This window comes from Seriola lalandi, unplaced genomic scaffold (genome assembly GCF_002814215.2).
Source record: "Seriola lalandi dorsalis isolate HSWRI2012SDOR001 ecotype SW California unplaced genomic scaffold, Sedor1 jcf7180002054892, whole genome shotgun sequence".
Lineage (NCBI taxonomy): Eukaryota > Metazoa > Chordata > Actinopteri > Carangiformes > Carangidae > Seriola > Seriola lalandi.
In genome coordinates, this window is record NW_019525444.1 from 426333 (window position 1) to 447674 (window position 21342).

The 21342-nt window shown below is 41.5% G+C and overlaps 4 protein-coding genes across 5 annotated transcripts in view; 2 read left to right on the plus strand and 2 right to left on the minus strand.

The window, feature by feature from the left end:
- Positions 1-276: 276 nt before the first annotated feature.
- On the minus strand, positions 277-5803 carry faap100 (FA core complex associated protein 100). Its single transcript, XM_023429254.2, has 8 exons — positions 5364-5803; positions 5133-5251; positions 4163-5046; positions 3333-3489; positions 2282-3203; positions 2061-2168; positions 1534-1620; positions 277-1182 (listed from the first exon to the last, which is right to left on the minus strand). The coding sequence occupies exons 1-8, from the start codon at positions 5517-5519 to the stop codon at positions 1051-1053; spliced, it is 2565 nt and encodes an 854-aa protein (XP_023285022.1). The 5' UTR covers positions 5520-5803; the 3' UTR covers positions 277-1050.
- A 135-nt stretch (positions 5804-5938) lies between these two features.
- Positions 5939-9196, plus strand: birc5a (baculoviral IAP repeat containing 5a). Its single transcript, XM_023429323.2, has 4 exons — positions 5939-6128; positions 7335-7444; positions 8529-8646; positions 8906-9196. The coding sequence occupies exons 1-4, from the start codon at positions 6021-6023 to the stop codon at positions 8996-8998; spliced, it is 429 nt and encodes a 142-aa protein (XP_023285091.1). The 5' UTR covers positions 5939-6020; the 3' UTR covers positions 8999-9196.
- An 815-nt stretch (positions 9197-10011) lies between these two features.
- Positions 10012-17811, plus strand: tmem235b (transmembrane protein 235b). Its single transcript, XM_023429261.2, has 4 exons — positions 10012-10457; positions 10610-10690; positions 10871-11008; positions 15732-17811. Exons 1-4 carry the CDS (start codon positions 10250-10252, stop codon positions 15959-15961), a joined length of 657 nt encoding a protein of 218 aa, XP_023285029.1. The 5' UTR covers positions 10012-10249; the 3' UTR covers positions 15962-17811.
- An 85-nt stretch (positions 17812-17896) lies between these two features.
- The window catches only part of LOC111672007 (uncharacterized protein C16orf52 homolog A-like), a 9379-nt gene continuing 5933 nt past the window's right edge, over positions 17897-21342 (minus strand). For both annotated transcript variants that reach the window (XM_023429265.2, XM_023429264.2), the window contains exons 2-3: positions 20509-20721; positions 17897-19201 (exon numbers count right to left, since the gene is read on the minus strand). In XM_023429265.2, coding sequence (XP_023285033.1) covers positions 19017-19201; positions 20509-20721 — 398 coding nt within the window. In that variant the 3' untranslated portion in view covers positions 17897-19016. The remainder of the gene's footprint in view (positions 19202-20508; positions 20722-21342) is intronic.

Here is a 21342-nt window from a genome sequence, read left to right on the forward strand (position 1 = left end):
TTTAGGTTTGGAGTGCAGACCAGCCCACATTACAGTCGTTGCAGTGCATGTTAGTTAGCAGCTTTCTAGTGGGAACACTAGGAGTAAATTGTTTTCTTTCATTAGACTTTGACGCCTTGAGCAAGCTGTAAAAGTACTCTTGAGCAGTGGTGTAATAGGTGATGCTGAGGTTGTGAGCCTCACCTGCAGCAGGTGAGGAGACAACACATACTCGTTAACTAACAACAGGTCTGCATGTCTAACGTGGGCATGAAGGAAGGAAACAGCAAAACACTGTTCACTCACTCAACATCTTTACGGTTTGTTCAGTTCAGTTTCTCAATGAAAAGACCAGCGAACATCAAGTCACATCACTGCCACCTACTGGACAACATGTCACTTTCTCTGGTGTTTGTAGTTCTGCATTTTTCCTTAGAACAACCTTCAACTCATGAAAAACACCTGAAACTCTTTGTTTCTGCAACTGATTGAATTACTGACAATTTGGTTCCCTGCAAAACCTACACATAGAACAAGGCTGTTAAATGTCACTTTGTGGTTCTATTAGTTGTAATGTTTTGGAGAATGCACTAGATTATGATTACGAGCTTTAATCAAATAACCGGCTTCATTTTTTATTTGTTGATCATTCATAATCAAACCCTTATAATCTACCGGTCGTCTGTAAATGTTGCCACTTGTCTGAAGCCGTGTTCAGTAACAACTACAAGACAAGACACCAGGTCCTGAGTCATTGTTACACCTACTTGTCTGGCACATCACATCAGGGGACTGTAGATCTTCATCTTGTGTTGAATGCATCGGTTGTGTAAACTGAAATTGAGCGCGCAGCCGACAAGAAGCGATGAGTGATGTGGGTAACCGTTATTATTATTAGAGCTGTAGAACATGTCCAATAGAGAAATAACAATGATAACAAATGAAATTACACTCAACACAAAAGTGTATTTACAGCAGCAATTATCATGGATATTATTTCTCAGTCAAGACAGGTTACATAACACCGAACAAGGTTAACAGATGTGCAGGCGCAGCTGGGAAAAAAAAGTATTAAATTATGAGGAGAGGATTTTCTCTGAGTTCTCTGTAAACACTGAGAAGAGATCGGGTCATCTGCCCTGTGGACACACCCACGCCAAAAGCTCCTGAGATTCGACTTTGCTGGATCTGCTGCAACAAGCGCTGACATGAGAGGAGGAGGGGAAAAAAAAAAAAAAAAAAAGGTTTTAAAAAGAAAGAACACCCACATGATTTGTAAGCAGAATGATGGACAATGACAAAAAGCTAACGGGTGCGTCTCTGCGGTCTTATAGAAGTCTTGGGTTCAATGGGTTTAAAAAATATATATATTACAGTGGCTTAAATATCTTCAACAAATTTACCAAACAGTTGCTGGTTATAGTTTCTCTATTAAGTTCATAGGCTAACTGTTCATTAATGTGACTGATTACTGGAAAAAGATAGATGAATCTGTAATGAGAGTAAGTGAGTTACAGGAGTGAGTGAGCAGAATTAAGCACATGTAGGTCTTACCTCCGCTCGCTGCAGCGCCTGTCTTAAACCTAAACTCTGGACCCTCTGTGTGGAAGCAGCCCTCTCAGGAGCACTCTGCAGCAGAGCCTGCGTCCAGGACCAGAGCAACCGATGAAGAGAAGGAGTTTCAAATAAAACATCTTCCTCCAAAAAGCAAGAACAACCCGAACACCTAAAGCCTGACCCCTAACCCAACAGGATTCTTAAGCCTCATGAGATCAAACTGAGAGAAGGTCTAGTTACGGCTATAGTCATTACAAACAATGAAGTTGTCTGTGTGAAAGAAAGATTGAAGTCTCTCTGGAAACAGGCCACACTGCAGCATGACTTTTTAATGTAGGTGGAGGAATAAAACGAATACCAACAACCAAACTATGGGTTTAGCTTGATTCCAGCAAAACTTTATTAAGAAAAATGCTGGTTATTTCTGCAGCGCATGCAACCAGCTGCAGGGGGCTCCTCTTTCAATCAATCAGTGTGTGCGTGTGTGTGTGTGTGTGTGTGTGTGTGTGTGTGTGTGTTCGTACCTGTACCCGGCGCAGCACAGCATGGTGCAGTCCACTCACTGCTGCTATAGATGAGCTCTCTACCCGAACTTCTATTGTGCTCAGGGACTCCTCCTCCCCTACATTTACCTGGAGAGCAAACCAGTCACCATACAACACTTGTTTTATTCCAATCAAATGTTTTTATAACAAAAATTATACATGGTAAACATTTATTAATATAATATTAGATCATGTTTTACCTCTTTTGCAGTCAGTTTGACTGTGTCTCCATTTGGACCTCGAGCTGTGAATACTGAGCTGCTCGGGACAATCTTGTCTCTGTGGTGTCCCATCTTCACTCCTCCAGGACCTTCAGACAACAGCCAGTCCAGCAGAGAAAGGCAGAGATTCTGAGGAGCCACCTTTGTCCCCTGAGGGTCCAAATCTGAGCTTTTTAACACCAGTGTATCCCTCAGTAACTCTGATGACACCCGTACACTCGCTGAGTACTGCTCTTGCTCAGCCTTTGAAGCACTCTCTCCTCCTCCCTCCCCTCGTCCCACACACCTAGTCCGGTGTGAGCTTAGAAAGGCTTGGATGCCGTCTGTTGGGATGTTGCTGGATTGAGATGTGGGACTGTTCACCTGCAGGGCGTGCAGCCAGTCTACTGTCAGTGTGTTCAAGGGCAAACTGATACAACTACTCTGCAAGCCAGGAAGGTGTGCCGTCTCCTCCTCCCCCAGGAGACGTGAGAGTGAGAAGATGAGTGAGCAGCTCACTCTCATGGGAAAGGATGAGTCGCCTGCAGCTGCTAGAGGCAACGATACCTCGAATGTTTCTCCAGGAGGGAGATTGTGGAATGGGAATGAAAAACTAGTGGAGCAGCTTTCCCCTCCTGCACTGGATGAGTAGGAAAGAGGAAACACGGTGACGCTCAGTGTCCAGCCTCGTTCCAAAACATAAGGACTTGAATTATCCAGGACACATGTCAAGTTCAGGGAGTCTTTCTGGAGCAGTCTGCTCCACCTGGTCATGGCATGACATCTGATTTGCTTCTCCTGCCCAGGAAGATGCTCTTCACTGTTTGCACTGGTTATCAGCAGGAAGCTGACGTTGAGCACCTGATTCAGGTGCCGCAGAATCAAGTTTTTAGATTTGATGGCAGTTTTCAGCGCAGATGCTCTAAAGAAAAGCAAGGAAAACATTATTTATGTCAACAGAGAGGTTGTGTTAAGTATAACAAATCTCAGCTGTGTTATATTTCAGTGTTGTGTTATATAAACAATCAAAAAGGAATCATTTTGCGTGTACCTTTCACAAACATCCCCGATAGCAGACAGGAGATCCCTGATGCTGCGGCCCACCTGTGTGGAAGGCAGATAGGACAATCCTGCATCCTTCCTCCCCACAGGCAAGATAATCCTCTGGAGCTGTCCTCTGACTGACAGCCCCAGCAGCTGAACTTCTCCTGGTATAACACACAAATTTACAAAGATAGGAAAAAGGAAATTGTTTGATCTTTAGAGATGTGAGTCACAAGTTAAACAGAGACAACACACAGAGATATGCACAACAAGATAAGACACTGAGACAGAAACAAACAAGTCGGCCTTGTTACATCAGTGCAGAACTTAACTGCCACTGAGGTTGAAGAGCGTTTCACACACAGAATACAGAGCAACACACATTTATAACCACATACTCTTGTCTACCACATAACTCATATTTTACAGTTGTGTATGAGCAACATCCACTTTACAACTTGTGCACTTTTTCCAAATTAATTAATTAAGTTCAGGAAGACACTATTATAAGCATTTAACATTTAATCACATTTATTTTCTTATTTCTTTTCTGTCAAAGTCACAGGAGCCTGTGTGAAGAGGATAATGTGATTTGTTGAATTTCTGCTTTAAATAAGTTGGTTGCTGTTCAGCAGCTGACTCAAGACGCACCTGGACAGACTTTGTAAGAAAGTTTTCAAAATATTCACTGTTTGTAACTGCTTTATCACACCGACCCATATCTATTTTTTTAACTCACACAACTGTTCAACAAAGTTCACCTTTATAGTGTGGTGGTATGGATTAAAAGCAAGGGCATTTATAAATTAAAGACTTTTTGTGTCAGGCCCGACTCACCTGAAGTGTTGTGTTCAGGTGCAGCCAAGGCGATGACTCTACACACATTTAAACTGGCGGGACTTCGGAGGGCAGCAGCCGTCTTACTGGACGTCTCCTCATCCCTTTCCTGGTCTTTTCTCCCAGACGATCCCTCTGATAGATCCAGCACCAACAGGTCTGAACCAGTGCTGTAGTAGAGATGGTGTTTATCCACAAGGCCACACACCACAGGCCCCGGTACACACCCCTCGATAAAACCAACTGTGTTGCCCCCTCCCTCTGGGCCACCCTTGTCAGTCTTCATCAGCACCACTCTCCCTTGTTCACCCACTGCCACCAAACACTTTGCATGTCCTGGACCCGTTTCCATGACAACAGACGCTCCAACAAATACGACTGGCTGCTCAAGGCTATGAATGACTCGGAGCCGTGATCCTGGAAGACGCAGAGGGAGGAAACACAGGCGTCCATCTGGAAGGCCACAAAGGATAACCGGTAATTTTGCGAGGGCAGCATCAATCCCAAACAGAAGTTTGAAGAGGACAGGCTCGAGGAGGAAATGACTGTCCGCTAAGGATGATGTTGATTTTGCATCACCAGAATGGACACAAATCAGCACAGGCCTCCTTCCCACTCCTGTTTTCCCCTCAGTGTCACCATGTACAACAGCTGAGACAAGTGGTAGACTGAACGAACTGAGCATCTCACAGCTGCTGGACGGGGCTTGTTTTGGTGTTTTGTACAAACTCAGGAGCCAGGACGCGTCTCTCTGGGATAGGATCAGGAGGACAGAGCCGACGAGGAGCAGCGATAACACACCTTCTTCTCCTACAACAAGGGATTCAGAGGAGATCTTCAGCTCAGCTGGACAAGACGATGCATCAGCTGGGGAGCTTGAAGCCCTGCAGAGGTGAAAGATGTGAGACATTCATGAACTAGCACTATTGTGAATACATTCATTTTGGACTGTGCATATCAATTTACATACCTGGACAGCAGAAGTGGCAAGCTGACACAATAAATTCCACTCGTACAGGACACATAGAGGAGCTGTCTGTCATGACTCTCAACCAGGTCACTCACAGGACCAGGAAACTGGAGGACAGCCTGCAGCAAAACAACATATCAGAATGAAGAATAGAACATGTGAGCATGTATCTTTAACACCTGACTCTAGTCCAGTGGATCTGTGTGCAACAGTGCTCTGGAGTTTACTTGCCGTGAGTTTTCTCTCTTGTGTACTGAAGACATACACCTCGTCGCTGCCAGTGCAGAGGAAAACTTCTGTCTCTAAACCAAACTTGATCTTCGGTGTGCATGATGAGCCTGAAAAACCAAACTCTGTCCAAGTCTCAACAACACAGCGTCCTTCCATAACCACAACACCGAGGAAGAAGCAGCCAGCGTCCACATGTGTAACGTTAGGTAGGCACACTGTTACACTTAGCAGAGTCCGGTATAACAAACGTTAAAGTTGGTGGCAAATCTGAACTAGGTAATCCTGATCCGGAAGCGTGGGGTTCGGCGCCGGATGTGGATTTTAATACTCAACAATACTGCCACGTCCAAATTATGGTCTCGAGTAAAACGATAGAGGGTGTTTTCTGTCTTTTTTAAAATACAATCTGATAGAAGACGTGTTTGTCGTTTGATCGTATTTGGCGCCATTAGTCTGCTCAGTCAAGAACACTAGATGGCGTACTTCTGAATTTTCCTATTTTCAATTCACCCACGAAGAAGAGTTAGTCTCCGTCCGCCAATCAAAACAGCCGAAGTGAACATCGGCCGAAATTTGAAAGCGCCCTGTAGCCCGGTGACTTTAGGTGGTGACACAGATTTGCACTAGTCACAGACAAATACTTTAACGCTAAACACAATGGAACCGTTCGCTGAAGAGGATATCACGATGTATTTTTATGAGAACAGACTTAAAACTTTCGAGGGGTGGCCATTCGACGAGGACTGCATGTGCACCCCGGAGAACGTGAGTAAACGTTAGAAACGGTTGACTTTTCCCGTGGCTAGCGACGCCTTTCCACTAGCCAGCTAACACAACAACAATTAGCTCCGAAGTAAGAAAACCACTAATATTCAAATGAAATGCTGTGGGTTTATCGCCAACACACGCTGGCTCTTGCATTTTATCGTAGCTTTGTCACGGAAGTATAAAGATTAGATTAAAGTTGTGAGTTAGGTTAGCTTCAAGGCTGCTGTAGTTTGAAGTCAGCTAGCAAAGTGCTATAGCTATATATTGTTAAAACACATAACAACAGCAGCAGAATCCTGTAGAAAATTTGGGAAAATAACAATATATAGATGTTTACTTGTGAGTGGTTTTGACTGATTTTATATCAAGTTTCCAGCTATAAGTGCACGTAGTAAAAATAGCAAGTTAAAACAGTGAAATATAAGGTAGTGGATGATGACAGGAGCCTTAAACCATACACAATATGTCACAATCATACACTATATTGACGGTTTCCTCAATTCTTATATTGTATCTGAGATATTTCTAGGTACTGTGTAAAAGTCAGCCGAATACAGTCCTATTTGCCACAAGATTTGTTAAGTTTACAGTAGTTTGTCAAGAAAAATTCACAGATATCACAAAATATTTATTTTACAGTGTGGTTTTATCACAGTTGTCAAATCTGCAGATTTAAAAAAAAAAAAAAAAAGAATGAATACCTGTATACCTTGGAGTTCAGGCACATGATTTGATTAAACTAGGTGCCACTGGTTTAGGTAGTTTAGTTTCATTATAATATAACTACAGCTGCACTGATTTCTCTGTCATGTTTTCAGTTACTCAATTAACCATTTAGTTTATACAGTTGAAGAAAATGGTGAAAAAGGCCAGAGATTTCCAGGGTCTGATGTGACTTTTTCATATCGCTTGTTTTGCCTGACTAACAGTCTCTAAACCCAAACATACCAAATTTACAATGACATAAAATGGAGAACAGTAGCAGTTGCTCACATTTGAAAAGCTGGAAGAAGAAAATATTTTGGGTTTTTATTTGGAAAATGATTGGTATCAAAATAGTCAACGATTAATTTTCTGTGAACTGACTGTGAAAGATTTATTGTTCAGTAAAGTTGTTGATTACTTTTCTGTGTGTCAACTTTTATAATCAATTGACAGAAACAAAAAATCTCATGTTAAACAAATGTTCACTTGTTCCTCCAGATGGCCAAAGCTGGCTTCATTCACACCCCTTCAGAGAACAGCCCAGACATCGCCATGTGTTTCTTCTGCCTCAAAGAGCTGGAGGGCTGGGAGCCGGAGGATGATCCAGAGTAAGATAACGACATTAGGTCTCAGCGAGCCAAATAAAAGGACAGGAGATTACATTTTTTATGAGTCAAGCTGTAAAAACACTGGCTCATAATTTCTCATAATGAACTCAATAGCATTTTTTTTTTTTTTTCAGAGCCTCTGTCACTGTTAAGCTGCATATTTTAAACTCCATGCTCAGTTTTTAACACACACAGACTTTGTGTTACAAATTTGAAGTCTCCAAAATATAATCCAGATCATTTTCTCAGACTTCAGAAATCTTGAGAAGTTTTTTTCTGCCTGAGTTTTACTCCATGTGACTAATAAACTGATCTTTAATGTATGAAATCAGTGAACAAAGTGATCCACAGAAACACATTTTGAAAAAGCTAAATACCTCTTTTAAGTTTCATTTTCCCCTCTTTGGCTGGCTAACTAAAATCTTCCCATGTGGGATATGTGGTGATACAACTAGTGGACACAATAATCAAAGCACTGTACAGTTATAAACAGCTTTAAATGCCAGTTTGCTGAATTAGAATAGACTAAGAGCTGTTGACTGTCAGCTCAAAATTTCAAGGCTATAAATGTTGTCAAGCACATATAACCCAAAAGTGTATTTTATTTGGCGTGAGAGAGTTCATTTGTGACCAAAGCTCCACACTTCAAGTGAAATTTTCCACTTACCTTCTGTCTGTTACATAATTTTTGCAATGTTTGCGACTGATACAACAGCACTTCAGGCATCAACTATCTGAGCTCATTTTAGCTCTGTAAATATATGCTTTATATTCATGGTCATTAAAATGAGACTGTTTGAATTACTGTGACACTTAAACTTCACATAATAGTGTGTATTATTTAGTGTTTTCTCTATGGCAGGCAGAACTTTATTGAAGAACTCAGGGCCACAGTTGGCATCTGAAACTTTGCTGAAATATTCTGTACCAGTGTTTTCCACATCCATATTCCCAGTGCAGTCATTCTCATGTCCATTTTACATGGTACAATGTATATTACCACAATATGTTTGTGTGCACAATTAACTATTTGTCTCCCCATTCATGTTTACCTCTTCATCACTGTGTTTGTCTTTGTTTCCAGAAAGGAGCACAAATCTCATTCATCATCCTGCCACTTCATTAGCCTGAAGAAGAAAGTAGAGGAGCTGACAGTGGAGGAATTCTTCAAACTACAGAAGGAGAGGCACAAGTCCATCATTGTATGTTCTTCAGAAGACTCCATAATTTTCAAATTACTAACTTACACAATACGTAGTGAATCCACTGTACAAGTCACATAGAAGTATGTAACTGTTTACACATTTTATTATTTATTCTAGTCTTTTCTGTTATATTTTTATCTTTTTGCTCTGTGAGCATGTCAGGCAAGTGAACTAATTGCACAGCAATATTAACATCTACAAAATGACAGTAAGTTCCTGTGAAAAAATGACACCATGTCATTATTCCTGATTGCAGAACAAATCCTGTAACGATGCCGTCACCAAGTTTGAAGAGGCAGCCAAACTGAGAAGAGCAGATATCATCAAGACAGCAATGGGGGAAGAGTGACGCTGAATGTCTGCAGATGAATCAAATGGGTGTGAGAGATTAATTGTAGTTGGCAAGTGACTGACTGGTTCCTCACTGAACTCCTTTCCATGTTTCCTTCATATTCTTTTATGTCGTCTTTGCAATATATCTGTCATTTTTTAATGTTGTCTGTTTTCATGTGGTCGGTTTTAACTCATTAAACTTTCCTTTTGGTTACCCTGTATGGTATGATCATTTTTTAGGAGGTGTGTACTCTGATTGAAAATGTACTGAGGTGTAACGTCAAGATGAGTCTGAAATACTGGCAAGAGAAGACTATGATATCCAGTAGCATGCCTTTGTTCTCCTCTTGCTCAGATAGTTGGCAGATAGGCAAACTAACTGCATTTTATCATTAAAGCACGGAAGAAATTTATATTTGACCTCTGGTGACCTCGAGAGGTCACTGACCTCAGCATAGCCTTTTTCCAGTTTTTGCCCCCTCATTATAATCATGTATACATTTGAGAAAAAATTGCATCTTTGGTCTAACAAAGATTTTTATTGTCCTTAGAGGACCCGTTTGGCCATGGCCAAGCCCTTCTGATTGGGGCTGGGCGAAGAAAGCAACGGGGTGGCACCCACTGTGGACCATCCCTGCAGAAGCCTCACAGAGCTGTGACTCATGTTTTACTTTATGAAGACAGTTTACAGCAGTTCTGTGTAATCGGAGTATAAAAATAAATATATATTTGACAGATACCGCCTTTATGCCTGCGGAAAAGTGAAAAGAATTTAAATTTGAGAGGCTGAAATCTGTTCGCCCTCTGCCCCAGAGATCACATCTGAAATGCCTCCACGTCCGAAAATGGAAACACTAGAGAAAGTTCCATACTTTGGTTATAAAATGCACAAAACGTAAATATAAGCTTATCTTCCCCACTAGTGTAAGAAATAAGGGACGTAAATTGCCATCGTTACTCTGTCCCCTCACATTCCCTGTGATGTGTTGCGTCGACGCGCGCTCCTCCAGGATAAATTGAAGTCCCTCCCAGACAGAAGCTGCTTCTCTTCACTCAGACCGTTGACATCCTCGTGCTGCTCCGTGACTCCAGTAAATCTCCATCTCCATCCTATAGATCATAACCACTACCTGGACAGGAAAGCTTTGAGCTCAAAGGCGGTTTTGGCACAGACGAGCTCGCTGTGGGTTATTTCTGTCACATCCAGCAATGAGCGCGTAAACTGTGGAGAGACCGGACCACCGCCACAGTTAAATCCACCACCGTTATGCGTGAATTAAACCTTCTCCTGTGCAGGATGAAGGTGACCTTTGGTTCTCTGGTGATCATCGCAGGTATCTGTGGTATTCTGAGCTTCGCTTTTCTGGCGACTTCCCTCGGAACCGACTATTGGTACATTATAAAGATGAATCCTGTGAACACGAGCGACTTCGAGGACATGATCTCCCACTCGGGACTGTGGACTATCAACGAAGGTAGGCGACTACTTTTCCATAACTTCATGTCATGACTGAGATTTCATTGTCTTTGCAGTTTGCTGTTTATTTAATGATACAACTAGTGATATTGCGAATATGTAGGAGATAACTTAGTTGTTTTGCTTTGTTGTTTTAATTGTAACATCCAGGTGGGAAGATGCACGCAGCCTCTATTGACTCTTTCAAAGCTGACTACTCCAGGTACACTGAGACTGAGGTGCACATGCTGAGTAAGTCTCCTCTTCCAGCTTTAATGAAACCCTGCGCTCATCAACAACACATATCCTGCTAATGAAGTTTCATTGTCAAGACAGCCATAACTCCACAGATCCTCTATAATCCATCAGTGTGTGTGTGTGTGTGTGTGTGTGTGTGTGTGCGTGTGTGTGTGTGTGTGTGTGTCTACACAGACATGCACAGTGCCATAGTGGTGGTGCTTCCCCTCAGCCTGGTCCTCTTGCTGTTCGGTGGTATCTGCGGGTTGGTCAGCTCCCTGGCTCGGAGCCCCGTCCTCCTCACCAGCACGGCCTCCTACTTCTTCATCTGCAGTAAGTTCAACTTCAGTTCCTTCACTCTGTGGGCAGTTGTCATCGTATCCACTTTCAGCTGAAGAGGGCACCAGCTGTTTCACCTCAGTGTGTGTTACAGGTGGCGACAGCCACGGTATGGGGTAATTACTGTGTATGAAAATGGAAAACATTTAGTTGTAGAGGTTGTTTGTGTACAGTCTGAGGTGTTTTACCAGCCTTTAAAGACCGATTAATTAAAACAAAAGCTAGTGTTACTCATGCACCAAGAACAGTCAGTACTACTAGTGCACCTACTGATAATACACACATAAAAGAGCTTAAAAAGATAGAGTAGGGAGTCTCTGTCTCACTAAGTTGTAAGAGAGATGTGTTGATAAAGATGACAGAATAAATCACAGCAAGTAGTAGTTGTGGTAAGAGAGATCTGCACCCACACGGTTCTGCTGTGCATCATTTACCTCAACGTTAAATTAAACAAAAGCCGTTAGGTGGTGATAGAAATGAAAGAAAAGTCAATTGCCCCGACACACGTTCATGATCATTTCAGTCAAATGACTGAGTGGGACAATGAACAGGATCCGTGTAAACTCAGTCTCTGCAGTTTCACATTTTAAACCACATTTCATCACAGGTTTAGTGGCAGCGCTGCCTGTAGATAGAAAATTACTCCCACTGCTTTGAAATATTTAAATACAATGGAAACTATTACTCTTAAGGTTTGATTTGATCACACAAAAACACACAAAGTCAAAGAATATGGTCATTGCAACACAGATATATATAATGACATAATATTACAAATAGCTGAGTGAAGTTTTCATTTGATGTTTTAGATCTAAAATCCTTAATACATTTATTATATTACAGAAGAAAGTGTAAAACACTAGAAAGTTGTAGAGGAGGTGGTGGACTTTATGTACGGCAGGAGTGCGGCAGTAAAGCAAAGCCATGTGGTTAACGCGAGCAGACGGGAACGCTTTATGTGCCGCGCTGAAATTGACCTCAGTTATAGTTACTGACCTCATGTGGCCGAAGGGACTGAAGTTTATTAACATCCAAGACTGTCTGTTTGACTTGGCCATATTGGTTAAGTATGCATGAACGGTCAGGTGTGTGTGTGTGTGTGTGTGTGTCTAGCTGCTCTTGCTTCTGTTACATCAGAAGTGCCTCATCCTGTACTCAGTCAGATGGGTTATGAGAGCTTTTATTGGTCTGTGGGGAGGCACAACAGTGAAGCAAAATTGCTTTGGAAACAACTGCAAACCAAATTTGCGTCTGACTAAGCTTCTGTATTCTTTTCATACTGACTGTAATTTCACAGTGTTCGGGACAGATGAGGAGAACTGGAAGAAGGATTTTAGATGTAGAATATAAAATATATACAGGGGAACTAAACAGACAAGAGACCGTGTGTCTTTTAGAAGATAAAAGAAAAATAATTATCACAATCAGGCAAATTTACACATTATATAACACATAACACTGATGTTCATCACTGTAACGTCTGTCCAAGTGTTGTGCGTTACATCAGTCAAAATTGCTCAAATACTTTTTTTAATGTTTAATATAATTTGTTTGGAATCTACTTTTTTTGCAACAGAAGTCTTTAAAAACATGAACATGATATTTTCATACTGAAACAACGCTGTGACACTAAAACCAAAGGATGACATTAGAGTTGACTTCCCTAATGATAATGTTAAAGACTATTGATTAAACATTATATCTATTAGTGAATCTAAGTCTGTTGTTGCTGTCATTTCATAAAAAGCAGCCACCACACCACAGGAGACCGTAGAGCTGACTGATTCATCTCAGAGAAATCCCTGATAGGAAAATCTGATGGGCTTTTAGACTTTATATTTAATAGTTGTCAGTGCAAATTCTCAACTAACCAATATTTTACTGCTTCTCACGGTAAAACACATAAAATGATGTGACTTCTTACAATCTTTCATGATTCAAATGCACAAGTTCCCACCTCAGCACTTATCACACTGACTCCCTACCTTTGGCCTGAAGCTGAGGGAACCAGCGTCCATTAAAACCCCAGAAACTTAAAGGAGCTGACAGAAAATGTTGCTAACTTGCGACAAATAAAAGCTGTGTGTCCTCTGCCTAACAAGGTTAAGACAACAGTCCAAATATTGCAGCTGCCATGTAACACGTTAACCCGATTATCTGATCCAACTTAAGGTCATAATCGGAGCAGGCAGAATGTAGTTAACAGAGCTGAATTAATTGTCAGCCTTTCAAATGAAATTAGCTGTTTACACACCAGAGTCTTGTTTCTTTTTGCTGTGTGTTTCTGAATCTGTGTCACAAAATAAACGTAATAAGATGTGTGTTTGGAAAAACAAAAATGGCAGACTCTAGTTACAGACAACTGACACTTGCTTTTTGCAACAAAAAAAAGTGTTGTTTGTGTCACAGCTAAAACTGCATGTGCTTGTCCTGATATGGCGTGTGTATTTATACCAACAAGAATAACAGTAAACACACCTCTCCTTTTCCTATGATGCTCCTGCTCCAGCTAATCTGCCACACACCCGACCCAATAATTATTTTACTATCCGGGATATCATGTAAATTTGGGTTTACTGGGAGAGTTAGATTACCGCTAACCATGTCAACGCTATTATTTTAATCTGGATATTTACAGTAATCAAGTTATTCGTCCGTCATAAACGTAGCGCCTGAGCATCTGGCAGAGCTCTTCCTTCTGGATCTGTTGGGCGCCCTCCTGCCAACGCCTTATGACCTCCATAAAGAGGACCTTGTGATAGATAAACACGTATTTAAAAAGACTCTTTATAGTCTCCCAGTAATAAGCAGCACATGGTAATGTGTGGAATACAATAAAGGTTTGAATTAGATTGGAGTCATCTTGTGAACTTGTTGACTGTCTGTCTTTTAAAATATCCCACCCTCACTCCGAGCAAGGCATTTCTCTCTTTGTTGGTGTCTTTGTCGTCCCCCAGATTTTGTCCCTGTTGCGCTGTTTGTTGTTCAGCCTTCAGCTGTTCAGAGTGCATCTTCAGTCATTGTGTATTATGTTATAACCCCAACACAAACTGGAAGTTGTGTGTTAACACCCTCATACAAAGTGTGATCGGGAAACAAACAAACAAACAAACAAACACACACGTATATATATGTGTGCATACACACAGACACGCGCACACAACTGCTAACTTGAATTCTCCGTTAATTGCTTTGTTCCGTCTTTGTTCTAATGTTGCAATGACTTTTCTCACCAACCATTAAACAGCCCAACGAGTGTCTGTGTGCGCTCCCTGCAGGGCTGTTCCATCGCCTCCCTTCTTCTTCATTTTCAGTGTAACTGATATTCTTCTTCCTCTCAAATGAGATCATTCACGAAGTCCCAGTTGAAAACCAATCCATGTTTATGACAAAGGCAGAAATACATAATGTGATGTCATCAATATTGTGTAAATGACGTACGTAATTGATATTATTGCTGTTCTCGTCAGTATTCTGGTGCCTGAAAGTAAGAAAAACATAATGTGACTAATTACAGCAAAAGCACCAGGAGAACAAGGAGTAAAAACAGACTGTGAAAATATAAGTTGAAGTATTAGTTGTTCTAGTTGTAGTTTTTTAATTATTGGTAGTAATAGTAGAATTAGTAGTTATGACGGACTAATTACGATTAATTATTTGATCTATGAAATATCAGAAAACCGTGAAGAAAACTAAGTCTACAGCCACACTAGCATGCTAACGTTCAAATGTTCAGCAGGTATAACGTTTACCATATTCACTACCTAACTTTAGCATGTTAGCATGCTACCATTTGCTAATTAGCACCAAGTACAGCCAAGACTGATGGGAACTTAATTAGGTTTGCAGGTATTTAGTCATAAACAGAATCCGATTAATTTGAATTTTGACTTGATGAAAAGGCAGGAGATCACCAGAGGGTTGTGTTGTGTGGGGAACATGAAAGTCTAAAGTACCAAATTTCATGGCAACAGTTGTTAACGTATTTCAGGTACAAAATAATGAACAGTTCAACGTATTATCATTTCCATCTGTAGAGCCAAAAAGGCCAGAAGCTGACGTCTTTCTTGTTTGCTTGACTGTCTGAAATATAAATATTGATCTTTTTGTCATAGGAGAATTTTTTAAAAACAGCAAATCCCTGCATTCAAGAAACTGGTACCATTGATTTTTTTGGGTGGCTTAAACAATTATCCAAGTTAAATGAATGAAAATGGAATAAAAAGCAAGTTGTTTCAGCTCTGGCAGTATTAGTCCCTTCTGCATGTACAGTATATGAGGCAGTTTCAGTTTTTTTCCCTGTTTCGCTGCCGCTCTGCCCTCCACAGTGAACCGCATAAAGATGAGACACCAGACATCAGCTACCTCATCATTCTCCGAACTCGTAGCACCCCAGGGTGTAATTGCAATAAAATGATTATTAGTCCCGCCCTGTGTAGCCTCTGCGCTCCACTTGCATCCCCTTAAAACAAGTCACAAGCCGTCAAAATTAAGAGGGGTTTCCAATAGCAACACACTGAAACTTGTGAGGACTGTGTGGGTGTGTGTCTGTCTCAGTCTATTCTCTGTTGGCCTGGATGTTGTGTAAGAGGACAATACATGCGTCAATGTATTTCCTGTGTCTCACAATATGAGATTTTGGGTAGCTAATGGCTTGATGTTATTGGTGTTATTGATGAGCTCTGTGTATGTGTGTGTAATGCATCCCTGTCTCCAGGTCTGCTGACCCTGTGTGGCGTGAGCCTCTACATCATCTACTCATACCAGGCCCTGGTAGAGACGGAGAGGCTGGTGGGGCCTGAAGGCCTCGCCCACGTTCACACCTCCTTCGGCTGGTCTCTGGGCATGGCCTGGCTCTCCTACGGCCTGGAGCTCCTCACCGGCGTCCTGCTGCTCGTGGCGGCAAAGATGGTCAAGCGGCAGCACAGCAGTCCCTCCATGGCCTGACACAAGCCTTCACAGACGGTCCCACACATTCAGGACGGACTCTGAACTATACTGAGCTGTATATGAGCGAGGGAGAAAGAACAGTCAGGTGTGTTGCTGCCATGTGGTTCTGCTTTAGAACAAGGTACGAAACAATATTAAGGCGTCGAGAAAATACAAACGTTGGATTTAAGATGATTTGGATCATTTTAAAAGCATGTGTTAGAAGTTTAATGTTCTTAAATCTGCTTCAGACTGGAGAGTGACGTTCAGGTGAACTACAGGAGTGAGGTTTTAGGCTCTTGAGTTGAATTACGCCAATTCTGCCCTCTTGTGTTGAGAAGTGAAGTGGCTCCCTGTATTCACTGTCCACAGCCATGCTGACGTCACTCCAGTAATTTAATCCGTGCAAAACTAAACAGACAAACTTATATTTCAGCATCATTTCATGTTACATTAAGTGTACAGATGCATTATTATTCTCACTATATTTCACATGCACAGTGTGTCTGTGTTTTTAATCATGCAGATTAATTTGATGTAGAGTGTATTTCTTCGCTTTGAATGTTTACAGTGTTAAAACGGCACAAAGTGTTGTATATATCATTGTGCCACGTTAGCTCCATGTTTTTTTCTATTGAAAATGTGTAAGAAATGTTTGTTCCATGTGACGGCAGCTTAAAAATGTTACACTACTGCAGCAATTTACTTGTGTGTATTTTGAGGCCATTGATCCTGCCACTTTATTCTCTAAGTCCTAACAGTTTCCTATGTTGCTTCAGTACTCTGAGTATGACACACACCAGTTACTTTATCCATTTAATCAGAAGGTTCAAACATCTATAATTATCATATGTTCTTTACTAATTTAAGGGAAATTAGCAGAGAGACAAGGATATGTAAATATGTATCATATATCCTTGTCTGTGTGTATCTCAACTCACTGATTCACATTGAAATGATTGGCTGAGTAGCGTCACATGCGTTAAAGGCTAGAAAAGCTACGCCAGTCACTAGTGACCTTTGGTTTAAGTCACTGTTGGTTATTTAAGTCGAACGGGAGAAGCTACTCACTTTGTGATACCAGAATTAAAATCTTTCTCTCCTCCTACTTTGTTGCCATGAAAATATTTGAGAAAAAAAAAAAAAGAAAAAGCGCAGCATAGATAAACTTCGACCAACATATTTTCCGGGCTTAAAATAGAAGCACTTGTGACAGAGATTTGCTTCAAAGGCAGTTTGGATACTTGACTTTCAGTAGCTGCAGTGGGAAGAGTAAGGCGTGAGCTTAAACACACGACTGGATTCCTGCTGCTGTCACCCACAGCTTGCTGCGTCTTTCGATAAAAACACAAGCACACATCACTCAATATGAATCCAAGACCTATCCCGTTCCTATGGCAACCTAAACATCCTGTGCACTTTTCTTTTCTTTTCTTTTTTTTTTTAGCTCCAACAATGAAAAGTTTGTCGTTATCAAACAGTACAAATATCTCCCTGTCTTTGTCTTCTTACTCTTGATTCTCTGTGTCTGTCCTTCTGACTCAAAACCCTCCGTTATAAACCATCACTCCATATCTGTCACACTGCACCTTGTACTACATTTCTGCTGCTGAATGCCTTCACATGCAATCTAGCTGTATTTAATTTTTATTGTTAATTGTATCTTACACTTCATATTGCTTATATTTTGTACTTTTATTGCTTAGATTCTGTGTTTATCACTGATATTTCTTTATTTCTCTCTCATCTCTGTCTTATTTATTCTTTGTAAATATGTGTGAGTCTTAGATAGAAATGCACCATTTAAGTTTGACGTAATTTCAATGTCATTGTGCTTGCACAATTATAATAAAGTTCCTGAATCCTCACTCTTCTTTGCATAGTAAATGATTAAAGCATTATGAGCTTCAAAGACAAATGCATTGCTAAAATAAATTGGTGAGACAATCAGTGTTTTAATGCATCATTTTTAATGAGATGAGATCTTCCATGCTCATTCACGAACATCACAGTGCTTCTAGAAAATGGCACAGACTGGCTGACTGTTCTTTTGAAGTGGGCATCAACGTCCCGACTGTAGAAAACAAACTAGTCATAGATTCAGTCATTTCTTGATACAGTGTTTAAACAACAGGAAACGCTCAAAAAAGGTGAATAATACATTCACTACATCACTAAAAATAGCAAAGCTGTAACAGAGACGTGCTGATGTCAGTCTTTCTCTGGTGCTCACCTCTGATCCTAACTGCTGAAGCTTCAGTCGACAAGTTTCAGAATGATGCAGCACCAGTCGTTGTGACAACCCATTTTATATTCTAGTTCCACGTGTCCAGAATTTTATATTTGATCCCATGACAACCTCAACAATATTGTTTTAAGGTTAACAGATCTTTAAGGCAAGGTGATCCACCAAACAGGCAGGGAAACTTTAGGCCTCATATTAAAAGATACCTTTACAAAAGACGTAACTGAACAATTAAACAAATAAATAAATTGTGCCAACCAAATGAAACGTCCTCGTATATACTACAGATTGTTCCATGTAGCTGTGGTCAGGGAGAAACCTCCATCATAATGGAGGTGACTGGCTGATATTTGGCACTTTGGCCAGTGTCAGGCCTGACTAATCAGTCTCATCTCAATATGCACACCTCAGTGGGTGGGATGAGAAGAGCAGGGCTTATTCATCACCCATCATTGATTCTTAAGATGACGGATAATACCACAGAGCTCCCTTAAAAGTCCTGATGTTTTAATCCGTTCTCATCAGGTAGTTTTTTAATATTCCCCTGACTGTTCACCACTTCTCGCTTATTGTTCAGGACGGATGAAGATGAGCTCTCTGCGCCTGCTCTTTCTCTGGGTCGCACCTATTCCAGCTCCAGTTACAAGCATCGCGCCGATTCATCCAAGAGGAAAAACACAGTCAGGTGCCTCTCAGTTTTGTTGTACTTCAGCGATACTTCCTGCACTGCCGCGGAGAAGTCCGTTCTAATGAAATTTGTCTCCAGTGGTGGTGTTTCTCCAAAGGTACAAAAACAAACAAAAAAAACAAAAGAGGAGGGGGGTTATGTCAGCCAGGTAAGCACACCTTCCCTGCAAACAGCAGACCCACGATGGTGAAGAATATGGACAGAACGAAGAGCACATAGGAGGAGCCCACCACGGTGTTGTTGGGCAGCTTATATGGCTGACCACCGACCTCGCTGATGTAGAAGCCGATTGGGAATATGAGAGCCGCCATACAGAACAGGACCACTGTGAGGGAGGAGAAACAGGAGAGAGAAAGAGCATTAACATACTCTCTAGGGCAGCTACTGCCAACCAGGGGGTGGTCACAAAAGTACTGCATGAATGGTGAAATAACCAAAGCGAACGAGCTTCATATTCTTCCGAGTATTGGGGCCGTGTGAGGCCCAGCTCCTACTTTCTCTCTCCTCTCTAATACAGAGCAATTTTGTCTCCTTTCCTTAAAAATAGAAACCACCCCATCAATTATGGCTCCTCTGCAGTCACTTTGTCAAGATGTTCATAACTACCTGACTAAAAGCCTCCAGGAAAAGAAATGCAGAATCCTGGGGTGAGCTGTTTCTTTCACAAGAGATTTTTAAGCTGCTTCTCACTTTCACAGGCATTTTATAAACAATAATGGGCAGTTTTGCTTCAAGATGCTGTTATTTTCTGTCCTTGGTGTGGTGCTTTACAGCTAAAAATGTCTTCTAATGCAGAAAATTTGATCTTTAAAAGACTGCTATTGCTGTTAAGCTTGTCGTCGATCCTTGAGTGTCATTTGTGAAAAGAGAAATGTCCATATTTAGTGTGGACGGATACTGCTGGACATTGAGGTGCATTTATATTTATATTTATTATATATTCAAATTTATACAACAGTTAGTTCCGACCAAGTAATTTGATTGGACGAGAGGAATTCCATGAGCGCTGGGACTTTTAACTCCATGTATCACTCCGCTTCACGGGTGTTCTATCAACCGTTAATCAGCGTTACATTAACGGTCGTTATCTATCTTAGATTGCAACAAACTTTGCAAAGATGAAAATATTTCCAGAAATAACATTTGAATTAAATGACGTATGGTCAACAGAAGAGGATCATGGGAAGAGGCCTGGATACTTCAGCTCACACATGAGGTAACGTGTAGATAAAGTAGCTAGCTAGTGTGCACTGTGCGGGTCAGGAAAGTGTATGTGCTGCTTAGCAACAGTCTAGTACCAGTCCAGTTGCGGAACTATTTGTGTTGGTGTTGCCAAATTGAAATTAACAAACAAATCATAATCTGTCTGTTGCTTATTTAACTAATATGGCGCTCGTAGAACTGTTGTGTAAAAGCGAGATCACACGAGAGGGAGTGATGTTGCTCGTACCTATGACCTAATCACAGCCGTGCTGATATTCAGCACATCACTCCCTCTCGTGTGATATTGCTCGATTGAAACTTGTGAATCCGATCCTGCTTGTCAATAAACATTTCCTGCATGTGTGTGAATGCATCATGGAGACCGCTGGTTATAATGACAGAGGATGAAAGGTGACGGTGAACACCTACTCCCTGTGAAAGCGATCCACCGGGCGTATCGGGTGGCCTCGCGGCGCCAGTGTGACATCACCAGTAGACCGCAGGTGACGGTGAGGGAGATGATGCCCAGTATGATGAAGAGGAGCGTGGTGATCCACTCTGGGGGCAGCTGTGGTGGGATGCAGATCCGGTCTCGACCGTGGATGGTCTGGCACTGCCGTACCAGACCCACAGTCAGAGAGCCTGGGAGGAGACCGATAGTTAGAGAACAGTTAATCACAGCCGAGTGGCATCAACAAAAAATAAATTGTGTTCACATATTGTAAAGAAAACCAAGCTCGCACGAAGTGTAAGGAAAATACAGAATATATTGGTTAACCAGTGTTATATAGGACCTAATGATTCTGGCTGAGCACCGGCAGAAACATGACAACACTTCATTGTCAGGATCAGACTCTGTTCTGCAGACTGAGAGAAACGGGTCCTCTGAAATCTCGGTTTCCTTTGCGCCTGCTTATCTGAGCCTGAGCACAATGGTTACCTTGTCAGAGGCCTGTCCACTGGAGCTACTCATGAATCCCTGTTGGATTATAGCAATACCGCTTTCAACAGATCGCTGCCTGCCTCAGCTGACATTCCTGTGGTAGCCGACTTGAAAGAGAGCAGATATGTGAATCATTTGGGACAAGTACCCAACTGGTGCAGTTGCAGTAAAAACTAGAGTTTTCCCCTGTACAAAAAACTTCATAGCTCCTTTCAGGCATGCACTTCATTACACATTATGACAATTTAGCATGTTGGTCTCGCGTCTGAATAAGCACCCTAGTCTTAAATGTAAAAGTCACAACAACAACAACAACAACA